Source organism: Lissotriton helveticus, chromosome 11, assembly GCF_964261635.1.
Source record: "Lissotriton helveticus chromosome 11, aLisHel1.1, whole genome shotgun sequence".
In the NCBI taxonomy this organism is placed as follows: domain Eukaryota; kingdom Metazoa; phylum Chordata; class Amphibia; order Caudata; family Salamandridae; genus Lissotriton; species Lissotriton helveticus.
The window spans coordinates 596794123-596810828 of record NC_136072.1 but is presented as its reverse complement, the minus strand read 5'-3'; the positions used below and the strand labels follow the sequence as shown (position 1 = coordinate 596810828).

Genomic DNA, 16706 nt, shown 5'->3' with positions numbered 1-16706 from the left:
AGCCAAGCCCGGCCAGCCTGAAGTGCAGGGTGGAACGCTGCAGCGGCGGAGCAAAGCCCGGCCGCCCCTCAGTCCTGGAACAACAAACAAGCCTTAGGGGAGCCTCGACAAGCTGGAGGTAGGCTCTACCGGCGTCACACACTCTGGGGCTGCCACTCGGTCCTCGGCAGGAGCTGCTGCCTTATGCGCCTCCGGGCGCTGCGTGCTGATGGTGTGGGAGGTGACCTGGCCACAGGGCTGCTGGGGGCTGTAGTCTGACGAGCTCCCGACCGGCGGAGCCAAGCCCGGCCAGCCTGAAGTGCAGGGTGGAACGCTGCAGCGGCGGAGCAAAGCCCGGCCGCCCCTCAGTCCTGGAACAACAAACAAGCCTTAGGGGAGCCTCGACAAGCTGGAGGTAGGCTCTACTGGCGTCACACACTCTGGGGCTGCCACTCAGTCCTCGGCAGGAGCTGCTGCCTTATGCGCCTCCGGGCGCTGCGTGCTGACGGTGTGGGAGGTGACCTGGCCACAGGGCTGCTGGGGGCTGTAGTCTGACGAGCTCCCGACCGGCGGAGCCAAGCCCGGCCAGCCTGAAGTGCAGGGTGGAACGCTGCAGCGGCGGAGCAAAGCCCGGCCGCCCCTCAGTCCTGGAACAACAAACAAGCCTTAGGGGAGCCTCGACAAGCTGGAGGTAGGCTCTACCGGCGTCACACACTCTGGGGCTGCCACTCGGTCCTCGGCAGGAGCTGCTGCCTTATGCGCCTCCGGGCGCTGCGTGCTGACGGTGTGGGAGGGGGCCTGGCCACAGGGCTGCTGGGGGCTGTAGTCTGACGAGCTCCCGACCGGCGGAGCCAAGCCCGGCCAGCCTGAAGTGCAGGGTGGAACGCTGCAGCGGCGGAGCAAAGCCCGGCCGCCCCTCAGTCCTGGAACAACAAACAAGCCTTAGGGGAGCCTCGACAAGCTGGAGGTAGGCTCTACCGGCGTCACACACTCTGGGGCTGCCACTCGGTCCTCAGCAGGAGCTGCTGCCTTATGCGCCTCCGGGCGCTGCGTGCTGACGGTGTGGGAGGTGACCTGGCCAAAGGGCTGCTGGGGGCTGTAGTCTGACGAGCTCCCGAGCGGCGGAGCCAAGCCCGGCCAGCCTGAAGTGCAGGGTGGAACGCTGCAGCGGCGGAGCAAAGCCCGGCCGCCCCTCAGTCCTGGAACAACAAACAAGCCTTAGGGGAGCCTCGACAAGCTGGAGGTAGGCTCTACCGGCGTCACACACTCTGGGGCTGCCACTCGGTCCTCGGCAGGAGCTGCTGCCTTATGAGCCTCCGGGCGCTGCGTGCTGACGGTGTAGGAGGTGACCTGGCCACAGGGCTGCTGGGGGCTGTAGTCTGACGAGCTCCCGATCGGCGGAGCCAAGCCCGGCCAGCCTGAAGTGCAGGGTGGAACGCTGCACCGGCGGAGCAAAGCCCGGCCGCCCCTCAGTCCTGGAACAACAAACAAGCCTTAGGGGAGCCTCGACAAGCTGGAGGTAGGCTCTACCGGCGTCACACACTCTGGGGCTGCAAAGTCAAAAATCCAGGTGATCTCTCCAACTACACAACCCGAATCTCGTCTAGACAACCCAGCTGTTCTTGCGCTTGCTTCTGCGCCAGACATGAGTAAAGGGGCTGTAGGGAATCAAGGGCATACAATCCCTAAACAAATAAAGAAAGGGAAGCCCAAGAAAATTAAAATCACCTCCTCTCTGCGTTCGTATTTCATGGTACAAACGCAGGAGTCAATAACCAAAACAAAAGACCACCTCAGCCCGGCCTCTCAATAATCCCCTAAGGCTACATCAAAAAGTCAGAAACTGGAGGAGAGTATGGCTACCGCTACTACTACAGGCTCCAAGGGAGTGTCCACATTCCAAAAAACTGCTTTGACCCACTAGTAGCCCTTGAAGCTGCTTCAGACTTTTGTTCGGACAGCATAATTCCTAGGACTGAACAGAGTCTGATCATTTCACAATCCCCCCTAGAACGTCCGAATACGATAGGAGAATTTGCCAGCTCAGCCGAGCTTCCCCGATTTAGAGAACCTAATGACGACAATGTTATCCGAAATAAGGGAGAGGTTTGTCGTCTCTGAATGCAACCAACAAAAAATTCAAGGGCATTGTGAATCAATGGAAGAAAAAATCAATCGTTTAGTGGAACGATTTGGGGCCATGGAACTCGCACATGAGCAGCTCTCAACGAAGGTGGTGGATAATCAAGAGGAGATTTTGAAATATAAGAAAAACAAACAAGAATGGAGAGACAAGTTAGAAGCCCTTGAAAATAATGCGAGACGCAATAATATCAGAATTCTGAATGTTCCCAAAGGCTCGGAAGGGGGGGGATATCAAGGCCTTTGTAGTGTCCCTAATAATGGAGCAAAATAAGGAACTCGAACAAGCTTCATTGGAGGAAGATATACAGAGAGTTCATCGGGATCCTTTCTAATGCGTACAGGTAGAAAGGCAGCAAGAAGGATCCTGGTAAATTTCAAAACATATTCACTGAAGGAAAGTATCCTTACGGGAGCATTACAAGCGGGATCATATAAGAAAAATTATTGGTTGTTCCGTATAAGGTCTGACATATCCCGTGCAACACTGGATAGACAGTGGGAGCTTGGCAAATATATTCAGGATTTTAGAGACCTTGGCACCACTGTGAATATCCAGTCACCCGCTTCCCTAAGAGTCATGAGGAATAATAAGATGCATAATTTCTGTGACCCAAAAGATGTGAGAAACTTTATAGAACAGATTAAAGCACAATCTGTATAAACAAGTGATATGAATAAGTCCATCAGGAGGTAGGAGAGCTCAAAAAAGAGGTGTCACCAGCATACCTCAAATTGCTAGGGAGGGTTCCCCAGGGAGGGTAGGGTGAGTCACGGGTATAGAATCCAAATTTAGGAAAAGCAAAAAAGAAGTTTCACAAAGGGTGGGAGAGCATGTGGGAAAAAACTTTTTTAAAAAGTCCTCAAATATCATTTATGATTTATTTTCTAGTTAGTGTAGATGTATTACGGCTGTCGTCATTATTTGAATTTCTGGCGTTACTCAAAAATTACAGGTACATTACTCATATGAATGGCAGACCTAACTGGTGGGCCCATTATGATTGCGGGTAATCTGCATCCTCCGGGCCGGCGGAAGCCACCGCCGTGCCGGAGGATGCGGATTATCCGCTGTGGACTGAAGAAATACCCCCCGTCAGATTAGGATGGCGGGGGGGATATTTTTTCAGTCCGCAGCTTTTCCCGCCGCGGTCGCCTTCCGACCGCGGCACAAAAGCTCTAACATGTCTGGGGGTGTCTATCAGACATCGCCAGGCATATTAGGATGTCTGCGGTACTATGCCTTTCCACGGCGGCATTTCCGCCGTGGAAAGGCATACGGTCTTTTGTTTTGGGGGCCGTTGCGGGCCTCCAGGGGTGAAGGGGGGGTGGGGGTTGCCAAGGACCCCCCTGCCTTTGCGTGCACGAAGCGGCAGGCACCACGCAGTGCCTGCCGCTTCGTGCATGCAAAGGTAAACATGCCTTTTTTAACCTTGCGGCGGGTGCTGCTTGAAGCAGCATCCGCCGCAATGTTAAAGGTAGGGGATGTAACCGCCAGGGTGGCGGTCACATCCTAATTGCCATGGAAGGACCGCCGCTGCCCATGCGGACGGTCCCTCTTCCTCGTGCTTGGCGGACGGACGCAAGTCCATCCGCCATCATAATAGGGCCCTAAGTCTAGATGTCTGGAAAATCCTGACATGGAATGTCAATGGGTTGAGGGTGATACTAAGACGGAGAAGGATATTAGAGTATTTGAAGCTGTGCAATTCAGACATTATTTTTATTTAAGAGACGCATCTCTTGAAAGAAGAATGGTCAGAAATTATAAAGAGTCATCCATGGATTGACCATTGTATTTGTACCACTCAAACGGTCACAGTAAAAGGATTTGCAATTGTGTTTAAAAAAGCCTCCCAATGCATTCTAGGCAAAACTTGGGAGGACCCATTAGGTAGATGGGTAATAGCAAAGGCAAAGATCCAGGGTATTTGGCTTGCACTTGTAGGTTATTATGGGCCAAACCTGGACGACCCGACTTCTCTAATAACATTAATTTTACATTTAAACGAGATGAATGAGCCCATTATCATGAGAGCGACCCTAATGCAAATAATCCAAGACTTAGGTCTTGTGAATATTTGGTCTTTAAAAAATGTAAAGGCGGGGTCAGAATGGGGAAAATATACTTTTCATAACAAAAAACACGGTCGCCGATCGAGGATAGATTTTTTCGTGGTAGCAGACACTATTAGTGACCATATTAAGAGTGTGGTACATATTCCAGAGCATCTATCCGACCATTCGGCAGTTTCACTACATTTTATGATGAAAGAAAAGACCGCCGAAAGGCGCTGGATTTTGAATTGATCGATACGTTTAGATACTGCAATAAATGCATCACACAATAAAAAGGTTAAGAAGGGGATCAAAATATTAGAAGATACAATCAAAGTAATACAGGAGAATATAGGGAGTAGTTCAAATCCAACTAATGGCTTGGATCTTGAAACAGAACTAACAAAAGCGAAAAACAATCTAGCTGACCATTTGGAGTTTAAGGTAAAGCAAAAATGGGAAGCAAGTAAACTAAAATGTCAAACTACCGGGAACAGAATCACTGAAGATGGGGGGATAGAACAGGCCTTTGTCCTATTTTTTCAAGATCTCTACACAGAAGATACAAACCCAGACAGGGATCGAATAGCAGCTTTTTTTCAAGATATCAATCTCCGCTCCTCAGTGATGAACTTAGAGATGAATTATCTGCCCCTTTCACAATAGAAGAAAGTTATAGCGTAATAAAAAGCCTAAAGAAAGGCAAGGCTGCAGGACCTGATGCTCTTCTAAACAAGATATATTCCCTTCTGAAAAAAAAATTGGCTCCCATTTTGCTTGATCTTTTCAATTTTGTGTATATCTCAAAACATGAACTCCCCCCATCCTGGGATTAACCCCTTCGACGCTCATGACGAGCTGGGCTCGTCATGAGGTAGCCTCCTGCTACGCTCATGACGAGCCCAGCTCGTCATGATTAATGGGTTTTTGTAAAGAAGAGCACAGGAGGGGAATTTCGCTAGCGCTCATGTGGTTAAGCTACAATAATTATCTTGTTAAAACCTAATAAAGACCCAAGGTTATTTGAATCATATAGGCCGATCTCCCTTCTTAACAGCGATTATAAATTATATACTCAAATAATTACTAAAAGGCTGGACCGGATGGTCGGCCTCCTGATTCATAATGATGAGAAGAGGTTATTTAAAAAGGGCAAGCATTTGCATGACTTAACCCACGAGCTGCTAGGCACAATTGATTTAGCTACGGAAAGTGCCAAGCCCCTAACGGTGATGACATGCGACTCAGCTAAAGCATTTGATAGGGTTAATTGGCCTTTCCTTCAAGAGGTAATTCAGCGTTTTAACTTAGCTCACAATTTAGTTTCTGCAATTAAGACTCTCTATAAAAATCTATTAGCTTGAGTCTTAGTAAATGGCACTCTATCTACTCAGGTTACAATAGGTAGGGGCACCAGGCAAGGGTGCCTACTTTTACCTCTACTGTTTAATTTGTATATAGAGCTACTCGCCATTAAACTAAGGGCATGTAAGAACATCATACCATTTTCCTGTAATGGGTGGGTTAAGAAAATTGGCCTCTACGCAGATGACCTGATGATATTTACTGGACACTTACAGGACTCAATAGTAGCCATTTGGGAAACATTGGAACGTTTTAGGGAAATATCTGGATATGCTGTTAATCCAGCCAAGACAGAGATCATGCAATGTTACACAAATTATAGGTGTGACCAAGCCCGATATAGCATCAACTATTTGGGGATCGATGAGGTTCAGAAACTTGATTCATTAGCAAAAACTAATTTTGATAAAGTTACTTCTAAGGTCAGGAAACAATTACAACAGTGGGAATCGTTACCTCTATCCTTTCTAGGCAAGTCTAATCTCCTGAAAATGGCAATTGTACCTAAATACACCTTTTTATTTAACTCTATTCCATTAGAGTTTACGAGGGACTGGTTCATTAAAGTACAAGGCCTATTCTCTAGTTTTATATGGGGCAAGAAAAGACCGAGAATAGCCTGGCGGAAGTTCAGGGAAAAAAAGGAAAATGGCGGAGTATCCAGTCCAGATCTCCTTCAATACCAGAGAGCATTCCATTTAAAAATGTTCAGGCAACTATTAAGAGACACCGCTGACCTTTCACCACTTTTTCAAGCACTTACTTTCGGCCCTACGGTCCAATCCAACTTTTTTCTTTTTCAATTTGGAGACCCGAAATTCTTTAAAAATGGGAGAATAAAAATTCTGCAAGCAGCATGTAAGGTATGGTTTCATCCGAGGGGATATTGCAAATCCTGTATTACAGCAGGTATGCCCCAATCTGGAAATCGCCTGGAACACCAGTTTGTTTACAAGACTCTCTTGCGGCTCCAATTAAAGAAAAGGGAACTGACAGATGGGGCCAACTGTTAGAGGGTTCAGAGCTAATTTCGTGGCAGAAAAAACATGACAGTACAGAAGGTTCTGTCTCCGCAAAAAAACAACATTTTAGAATGTATTATTATTATTATTATTATTATTATTATTATAGCGTATTTGTAAAGCGCATGGCTGCCCTAAGGCTTCCCAGCGCTGCATGATTAGTTACAAGAGTCGTGTAGGTGGTTCAAAGATATTGCTTGAACAGCCATGTTTTGATTTGCTTCCGAAATCGCAGTTCATTGTCTAGTTTTCTACATTCTGATGGAATAGAGTTCCCGAGTTTGGGAACTAGATCTGAAAAGACTCTACCCCCCCCCCCCCACATCTTTCTCTTTTGACCGTTGTTTGTGTTAGATGGTCTGCTGTACTAGACCGTAGCTGTCTGTGTGGTATATATGGGGAGATAAGCTTCTTGATATTCTCTGGTCCTTTATCATGACTTGCTCTGTATGCGATAATTAGCGTTTTAAATTTTATTCTTGCCTCTATCGGGAGCCAGTGTAAATTTGTTCAATTTTTTTTACCAGTTTCCGAGTGGAGATGTTGCAGAGCAGCCTAACTGCTGCATTCTGCACGGTCTGCAGCTTTCATGTGACAGCTTTGGGTGCACCAAGGAATAGAGAGTTTCCATAGTCCAGTAGGGAGGTGACACGAGAATGGATCACTGTCTTCCTTAAGTGGTGGGTACTCTATCCAAGATTTTCCTAATACTTCTTAGTAGGCCAAAACAGATTACGGCTAACTTTGTAGCTTGTGTCCGCATGGAAAGATCGGGTTCCACCCAGAAGCCTAGGCTTTTGATTGTATCTGTTGGCGTGGGTATCTTAACTAAGCTATCTGGCCAGGCTAAAATGGGGCTGGGTATTAATTTATTCCCAAGGTACAATATCTCTTTATTTTCCCCATTTAGCTTTAAACAGCTTTTTGTCATCCACTCTTTGACTTTTATCAAGCAGGGAGACAGCTTTTCCCCGTCTCTGCTGATTTTTGGGTCTAATGATATCACTAATTGGGTATCATCAGCGTACAAAGTCATTGAAATTTTGAACTCTCTAACGATCTCTGACAGGGGTTCCATATAAACATTAAAAAGGGTGGGGCTCAGTGCAGAGCCATGTGGCACACCACACTCTAGGCTCATGGTTTCTGAGAGGGTAGATTTTCCTGAACTTGGAAAGTTCTTTTGTTCAGGAATGATAGCAGCCACTTAAGAGCATTACCCAGTATCCCAATATTGGCTAATCTTCTACCTAGTATATGATGGTCCACTGTATCGAACGCGGCACTCAAATCCAATAGGAGGAGGACCGCGGATTTCCCTTGGTCTAATATTTGTCTCAGTTTCTCTACCACTACCAGAAGTGCAGATTCCGTACTATGCTGTGCTCGGAAGCCCATCTGGGTTGGATGCAGACATTGATTGCTCTCCAGAAAATCGGACAAATGTCTGTTCACGTGTTTTTCTAGCAGTTTACCTGCATATGGTAATTGGGATATTGGTTGAAAATTTCCCAACTGTCCCGGGTCTGCACTAGCCTTCTTTATTAGGGGTTTTATTAATGCATGTTTCTACATTCCTGGGACTTCACCTGACTCTAGGGATAGATTCAGTATTCTCAGTAGCTTAGGTGTGATGATGGGTGTTACGGTCATACGTTTTTTTGGTGGGGCTGGGTCTAGCGGAGAACCAGACTTAACCTTTTCCATCAGTGTTATAACTTCCTTCAATTCCATAGGTGGAAGTGTGTCAATACTTGTTGCAGTGGTGTTGTCTATGTCTTCATTCCCCTCTGAAACTGTGTCTCCCAAGTTCTTAAAATTATATATATGTTCGTTATTTTCGAAAGAAAGTATGTAGACAACTTATTACATCTCTCTACCGATGTTTCAGTGGGGCTAGAGGTAGAGCTTGTGTTGGATAGTAATTTAATTACTTGGAATAATTCTTTTGAGGAATTCTGGGCGTTATTTATTTTTTCCTCGAAGAAATTTGCTTGGCTGAGTTTAATGTTCTGGTGATAGTTCCTGATGGCCTTTTTATACTCAGCTTTTAGTGATGGATCATAGGTTTTCCTCCATTCCCTTTCACGCCTTTTGCACTGCTTTTTTTAATTCAAGGAGCTTAGGGTTGAACCATCCCTCTGCTTTTGTTCTGGTATTGAGTTTTGTCATTAATTTAGGGGCTACTAGGTCCAGTGATTTGTCGATCCATGCTTCCCATCTTGAATACCCTTCTTCCGCTGTTCCTGGTTCACCTGTATCTACTGGATGTGTTTATTAGTATTCTTTCCCATTCTCGCTGATTAATCTTTGCCCAGCATCTTTTTTTGTCTTTTTTAGGGCTAAGCTTTCATCGTATTTATCTTCCTGGCTTTCTTAATTCTATTGGGATAAAGAAGTGATCTGACCAGGGGACTGGTGTTGGTGAGGCTACTTTCAGATCTGGGTTATTTGTGATTACCAGATATAGAGTATGTCCTTTATTGTGAGTGGCTGATGTTACTAATTGGGTCAATTGTAGACTTTTCAAGTCTGAAAGGAGGTGTTTTGAGCTAGTGAGTTCCTTATTTTCTAGGTGCAGATTCGGGCCTCCAAGAGCCATGATGTGGCTTTTTTTAAGTAAAAGACTAGTCAAAACTTTGGGCAATTCTTCTAGGAATTCCCCGTGTTGGCCTGGTGGACGATATATTAAGAGGCCAGATAATGTTAAGTTTGGGGAAAGGGAGATTGAGAAGGACAAACATTCACATCCTACCAATGCCAAAGGCTCTGTGATGCACGTATAACCCTTTTTAATCAAGATAGCGACTCCACCCCCCAGCCCACACCCCCCCCCCCCCCCCCCCACAACTTTCCAATCCTGTCTAGTCTATGGATTTCATACTCAGGCAGCAGGGCCATGACTATATCAGGCAAGGAGTCTTCCTTTAGCCAGCTTTCGGTAATAAATAGTGCATCTAATTTGGTTTCCTCTAATAGAATTCGAATTTCTGTTGTATGCTTTGGTAATGATCTGCTATTGATCAACCCTACGTTCCAACCATGTATATTGCTCTCTGATAATGGAATGATTTTCCTTTCTGTGTTCGGGTTTATTATTTGCCTAAGTGTATAAGTTTCACACTTCCCTAGTGTGCCTGCAGTGATGGTATGCTCTTCAGGTTTCTCCCCATCACTATTTGCTTTATTATACCTGTACAGTTCCTCCCTGGTGTAGGTAATCTGTGAAATTTGTGCAGGGGTACTGGCCACTGGTCTCCGCTGGGCGCAGACGGGCTTGCCTTAGGCGCGCCTTGGGCGCACCAGCGGCGCGCACGCTGCGCGCGTCCGGCCGAGCATGGATTTAAATCCGCTCTCCCCGGATGTGGCGAACAGCTAGAGCGCAACCCCTCTCTTCCCACGATGGCGTATCTCCGCTCTCTGAATAGCCCCGCACTCCCTCCGCACAATCGGGACTTCCCGCAGCGAACCGAGGAGTTGGGTTTGGCAGGTACAATTCAATTTCAATGTAACTTTTATCTCAGTAGAGGTTTTTAAAATTGCTGGCATAAAGTGACCTGTGCAGACCTGTGCAAGCAGCTATCTAAAACTTTAAAATAATACCATTCAATAGATTGTGAAAATTAGCAAATAGGCGGCAGTTCTGTACGTGAAGCCGGTGGTAACAGAACCTACTCGTGTCTTGTTCCTAAACGCTGCGCGTCCGGCCGAGCATGGACTTAAATCCGCTCTACCGGGAAGTGCGAACAGCTAGAGCGCGACCCCTCTTTTTCCAAGATGGCGTCTCTCCGCTCTCTTAATAGCCCCACACTCCCTCCATACAATCGGGACTTCCTGCGGCAGACCGAGGAGTTGGGTATGGCAGGTACAATTCAATTTCAATTTAACTTTTTATCTCAGAAGCGGTTTCTAAAATTGCTGGCATAAAGTGACCTGTGCAAACAGCTATCTAAAACTTTTAAATAATATAATACTTTTTAAATTTGTATTTTTTTGTCCCATGATTAAGTAGTAGTAACGCAGGTTGACAGGGATTGTCCAAGATGGATTGGTGGCCCTGGAGCAGTAAACCCGTTATACTTGCTGTAAAGGAGAAAAAAGAAAAAAGGGTAATAGAGGGTTTGAGATGTCACACATCCCCTCCGTAAAGGAGAGATCAGACTCCTCATACGGTGTGTGCCAGAAAAAAAGCTGAAAAGCCAAATTTTTATCTCCAATCTTTAACTGTTTACGACAAATGAGGACAAAAAAAAAAGGTTGTAAAGTGTTTTTTTGTTCACACTTTTAGGAAAACAGCCTGGGAGAATAAAGTAGGCAGGACGTTATTCAAATGAGAGATCGTAATTAGTTAACAGGATGGCCGGAGACGAGTCAGGATAAGTGTTGAATGTGTTTCACATATGGAGTAAGCCCACTTGGGCTCTATGAGGGTGAAATGTTTGAATACATTATAAATGAGTAAAAAATGGAAAGTATGGGATAAATGATTATTGTATTCTAACAAGTCAAAATGAGTTTATGGAATGTCATCCAATTAGAGAAGACTTAAGTTGAATTGTGAAATGTATCATTTGGTGTAACAATTTGGCAGTGCCTACTGTTGGGACTCTGAGTTGCAGAAAACACTCCAAAATGACATTTACGAGCTTAAGGTTTTGTTTTAAGAAGTATCTGGTCATGAATGTAGAATTATTTGAAAAAATGTTAATTGCTCAATGGTGTAGTTGAATATTCCAAAATGGCGCTGAAAGGTGGAAACCTAGAATAGTCCATCACTGGTTTTAGTGTTGTAGAGCGAGTACAAATAGAAGGAAAATATGGTGTTCGGGGTCACGGCCAAGGCGATTTTCGCCAAAAGGAGTTGACACCCACGTTTCATACTCTGCATTGATAAAATAAACCCAGTTTCAAACTGCCCAGAAGTACAGTGTCTGTTATGTATGGAGTTAGAGAAAAGTTGATATACGAGTAGCCAAACTTTCTGTATGACAACATGTCATTGTCCCAACTACCTTTGGTATGGGCCCAAGGTAGTCTGGGTAACCTGTGCATGAGACTTGTAGTAAAAAATGGAGTACAGTACCTCCAGCAGATTATTTACAATAAGAATCCTCCCTCCATCCCGGTTATAAGGGTGTATGAAACTAATGCGGCATGCTAATGAAGTAGAGTGGCCTAGGATTTTGTTCATGCTATAGGAAAATCCTCACGCTATCCAGGCCCCCTCAGCTTCTCAAAGGCAAACCTAAGTATCCTTGTTTTGACAATTGGTAGAGTTGGTAGAGTTGGTAGAGCTGAAGACGAAGGGTCTTAGAATTGGGCGGTAACGGAGTGGTGAATACAGTTAATCAACGGATGATTCCCCACCAGAGGAAAACTCTCCAACAAAGCACTTCCTCCACAAATCAAAGTAGTGTCATCTCCACCCATCTCAAAATCAAGCTACCTGCAGGGGTCTTAAAAATTGCAGTCAAACTTATTGTTAAAAAGAATATCTTTAGAGGTGAGATTCCTGAGTTTCTCATTGAAAACTACAAAAACGTATTTATAGGTCTAGTTGACAGCACATCGGTCTGACTGCAGGAGGTATTGTTATCTAGTCTTTCAAATATGCATATTGTGGGTTTTGGTTCTGCCCAGTGTAACTATCACCTCATGCTATTCTTTATTTTGTGTATCATTCCACCTTACAAGAAGTGTTTGACTCCTAAACATATTTGATACAGGAAGTAATCCCTTTATGCAACTTTTTTAAGGCCACCGAGAGAGCCAATGGGGATTATCCCTAAATTAGGCGGACAGCGCCATCATGTAGCAGACTGCCATAACTGTCGGTGCTGACAATTAGGTACTGGTGCCAAGCACGGGAAACTACTGGCTCAAATTAAGCACTGGATGTAATTCCGGCCCCTGCAGCGCGGCGCGGGTGGGGGCAATTCTTCAGGAGCCTCCTTTCAGCCCAAGGCCAATAAAAATATGTGAGATATGGGAGACTCAGTGGCCCCTCATCATATTCTGCAGGGGGCCCCATCATTTTGCGTTACGCCACCGATTGGCACATTGTAATCAGACCTATTTGCTTTGTTAGTGCCTGTGTTTTTTCTGTAGTCACTTGAAATTATGAAAGGGATGTTGCAGAAATGCATCACTAACATTTTGCTTGTTGCATTTTTATACACGTGCCCTGAATTTGAAATAATTGTGTAAAGGTAGCCAACAAAACACTTGACTTACCTTTCTCCACTTCCCATCACTGATGCTCGGCCCAAACTTGGACAGCAGCATTTGTCCGTTCTCATTTATCATCTGCACCTCCAAGTGCTTGTCTCGAAGTGCTAAAACAAACCAGTTTTTATCCCCACCCATGTCGCCATAGAAAATGACTCCTTCCGAATCAAAGGTCCGAAAATCGAAAGATGACAAATAACTGTAAAGAAAAAATAATACAGCCCTGTGTTTGCAGGATTGAAAAATGTAAGACCTTTACTTTTACTTCACAACACGAAGCTGGTGTGTAGATTTACGAAAGGCTATAGACCAAGTTATCAGTATTTGACACAACCACATTTTCGAAAATATGTTTTTTTTAAAGCATGATTAAATGATTTGCATACATTCTTGTAAAAATGACGGTAAATGGAGGTCAGTTATAACTTTCGTTACTTTGTTAGTTTTTTTTCCCTCAGATGTTTAGTCACCACCTAATCACACTGGAGATGTGTGTGTTATAATTCTATACACAGAGAAGAAAAGACACGTACCAGGAGCCACACTGCATTATTATCGCTTTCTCTTGCTCACATTCTAGAGGTACTCTACAGTTATTCTTCTATTAACATTAAAACCCTGTGGTTACTGCCCTCTTCAATCTCTAAAGCTGAAGATGCGCTGAATTTACATTTGTTCCATAGATTGTAAACTTGAAGATAGTATAGCAATGGCCCAAAGATCCTGAAATCAAATTGAGTAACATAAGAGCCTGCCAGGGTCTCACACTGCCGAATCAGACATCTGTAGGGCGTCTAGGTCTCAGGGGAGGCATGCTCACCCACAGTTTGTAAATGCTTCCTGTGACCTTCCTTGTAAGGTTCCCTGATTACCTAACCAAGCCCCCCCCCTGCACCACTGTCCTTCATTCACGCCATCACTCTTCCTGTTCGACCCCCTAGATAATAGTAGAGCACATCAGACTGGGTATGTGGCATTTCGTAGATGGGTGCTGAAGTAATTAATGACAAGATAGCAGATTTACAAGTTCTATTAGATACGTATGTGGTAACAAATACATCTTATTTCTATACAGCTATTATTGACTTTTCAACTGCATTTGATTCTGGGGACAGACTGACTTCATGGCAGAAATGATCTGCCCTAGGTTTACCAAGTGGTTATAATTGTGCCTGTTGGTGTCCTTGCATTCTTCTAACCTGGGTAAAATGCTGTTGAGGGGAGTATTTCTAATTCTATCCCCACACCAAATAATTTGAAGCAGGGCTGCATGTTGGCACCTCGATTATTTTCTCTGTACCCCTCAGATCTCCCTTCCTATTTGCATAAAGAGAAACATCATCCCCCCCAAAACAGGTCCTAACCGCCACTGTCATAGTAACGGGTGCAGTCTCAAACATCTTCCCGATCTGCAGGAGTACACGACAGGGGTGCCCATTGTCCCCACTATTGTTCGCACTGGCCGTGGAGCCTTTGGCTGTAAGGGTAGATGCCCAGGTGCGGGGCTTTGAATGGACTGCAGTGCTGTCCAATAGACTAGCCCTATATATAGATGACAACGTATTCTTCCTCACGGACCCCGCATCTTGCGGATTATGCAGATCTTTGGCGAGACCTCTGGGTTGTACATGAATGCTGCAAAATCCACTGTGTTCCCCATTGGCGGGGGTGCTGGCGACTTGGAGTGGATGTCGGGGTTGACGCTAACAATCTGGGGTTCAGGGGGGGCGTGGTTGACCGAGCAGCGAGATGGCTGCTGAATAAGCGAGCACGGCCGACTGCGATACAAATCCTGCAATAATCCTGCTAGACCGTAGAGCACACCTGTTTTACTAGCATGACGCGGTTGCGGTGGAGGAGGGGTACCGGCAGATGCCTTTTGAAGCCTGAAACGTGTGCGGGCTGGGAGTCGCGGGCTCCGACTGCTGGCGCCGGGACGTGATGACGGCGAAAGCTGAGGGGAGCGATATCCTTCCTGGACGCCTGGGCTGACTGGAGCCCGGGGACAAGAGGGCCGCACTGGTGAAGGCCCGCCTCGACTTGGCGAGACCGGCAGATTCGAGCCGGGTGAGCGGAGTTGGAGTTGCGGTTATGCTGACTGATACCAGTAACCTTCGGAGGTGCATATTGCCTGGTGGAAGTATTTTATAACATCAAAGCTGAACGATTTGCATGAGCCGCCATCTTGGATTGGGCTGAGTTGTGGGTCCGTGGTTTGGGCTCCAGCACTGAGAGGTGCGTTGTCGCGCTGTTAGCCGGTAACCCGCCCCGCTATCTGAAGTGGCCCCAGGGCGGTGCATACAAAAACAATGGAGAGAGCAAGGGTTATGTTCACCAGAGTGAACAGGGAGTACTCCTGTACCCCTGGATACAATAGTAGAAAAAACAAAATGGAGGAGTACCACCAGTGAGAATTCACAAGTCGCTGTATGGGTGGACGGTTTTCACAAGGTGGAGGAAAACTCTTTTTATTAAAAACCCCTCACTCATCACCTAGTGATGACATGCTTCATCATCGGGGTCCACCCTAATGACCTAGCGTCATCAGGGTGTGCTTCAACACCTGATTGCAGTGGAGCAGGTTGTGAGTGGTGGTGCGTGAAAAAATGAAAAAAATCAGTGTGTTAAAAATTGTCCTGGTTTGAACTTGTAAAATAAAGATTTTTTATTGGCAAGCAACTGGACAATGTTAAAATCGTGGCGAGATAAAATAGGGGCAGTGATGAGCCCGTGTATCTCTGTAAATGATAGGGTCTATGTGTTGGGTCTACATGTTTCAACCTTAGCGGTTATGGTGAACCAGGTTTTCGTCAGGACCTCAAAACCAAGTTGGTGGACGGTCTGCGTCCCCTAAAAGACGCACCCAATCCTACCACATGGGACCACTGGATGGCGAAAATGTGCCCGTGGTATTAGCTCGCTCCACACTGGGTGAGCTAAAAAAATCAAAACACCTGTAAAAGAAAATACGGACATTTGTCACAATATTGAGCATATTTACAAGCCTGTAACGTAGTGCAGTGCTTCAACGTTGTGTCAGCATGCTGTCACACCCAGTTACATGGTGAATTCAGTGGTAGCATCATACGTCTAGCGTTACCGGTGTTGGGCTCTACTCCAGCATACTTCTAGAGGAGGGAAGTGTTGGTGCACAATGTGGGACGGTGAAAATTACCCACAACTTGCACACAGAGGGAGTATTGTGATTTTTTCTATTCACAACTCTCACGCAGTACATAAAATCATCACCGCGTGTTACTAGCTCGCATACTGACTAGTTAGTGCGAGGCTATATCCAATTGGATAGTGCATGCATTGTCAATGAAAACTGTACAACACAGAATAAAACAAACACAACACAGACATAAGACAGACAAAGAATATATAACCAAGGCTCACTCTCAGTGGAGTGTTCAAGGACTTCATGGGACAGGGGAGGTTACCCTCGTGAAAAACGTATTCTGTAAAAGAATGGTATTTTAAAAGAGGCTGTTAATGCGGGCAAGAATGGATAATGTGCATCAAAATCGTGTCCTGTGTGCGCTCGCTTTGGCGCTTGTTGAAAAGACACGCCCGCAGGGAAAAAGGGGCTTCTCTACTCACAGTTTGTTGCCGAGGAATTCAGATTGTAACCTACTGCCTGCACCGCCCCGTTAGTACTGGGCTGGGTGAAGGCGCGAGTAAAATAGATTGCAAGCGCTTCCGTGATGGGCGTGGTTAAGCCGCGATCACGTGCGCGGAAGCCCGGCAGAGACACTGGGACGGTGGCCGCATAGCCTCAAGTAGTTTCAGCCTTAGCGAGAGATCGAATGTCGGGCAGGGTAGTTAGAGTAGATGACAGGCTCAGAGTTATAACATTAAAAATTATATATGAAAAAGATGGACAGAAAAACCACCAAGTACAGTCCAGTG

The 16706-nt window shown here is 45.8% G+C and overlaps 1 protein-coding gene across 1 annotated transcript in view; it reads right to left on the bottom strand.

Moving 5' to 3' along the window:
- The window catches only part of LOC144791665 (growth arrest-specific protein 6-like), a 208030-nt gene that overhangs the window by 126320 nt on the left and 65004 nt on the right, over window positions 1-16706 (bottom strand). The window contains exon 3 of the mRNA XM_078666398.1: window positions 12801-12993. Coding sequence (XP_078522524.1) covers window positions 12801-12993 — 193 coding nt within the window. The remainder of the gene's footprint in view (window positions 1-12800; window positions 12994-16706) is intronic.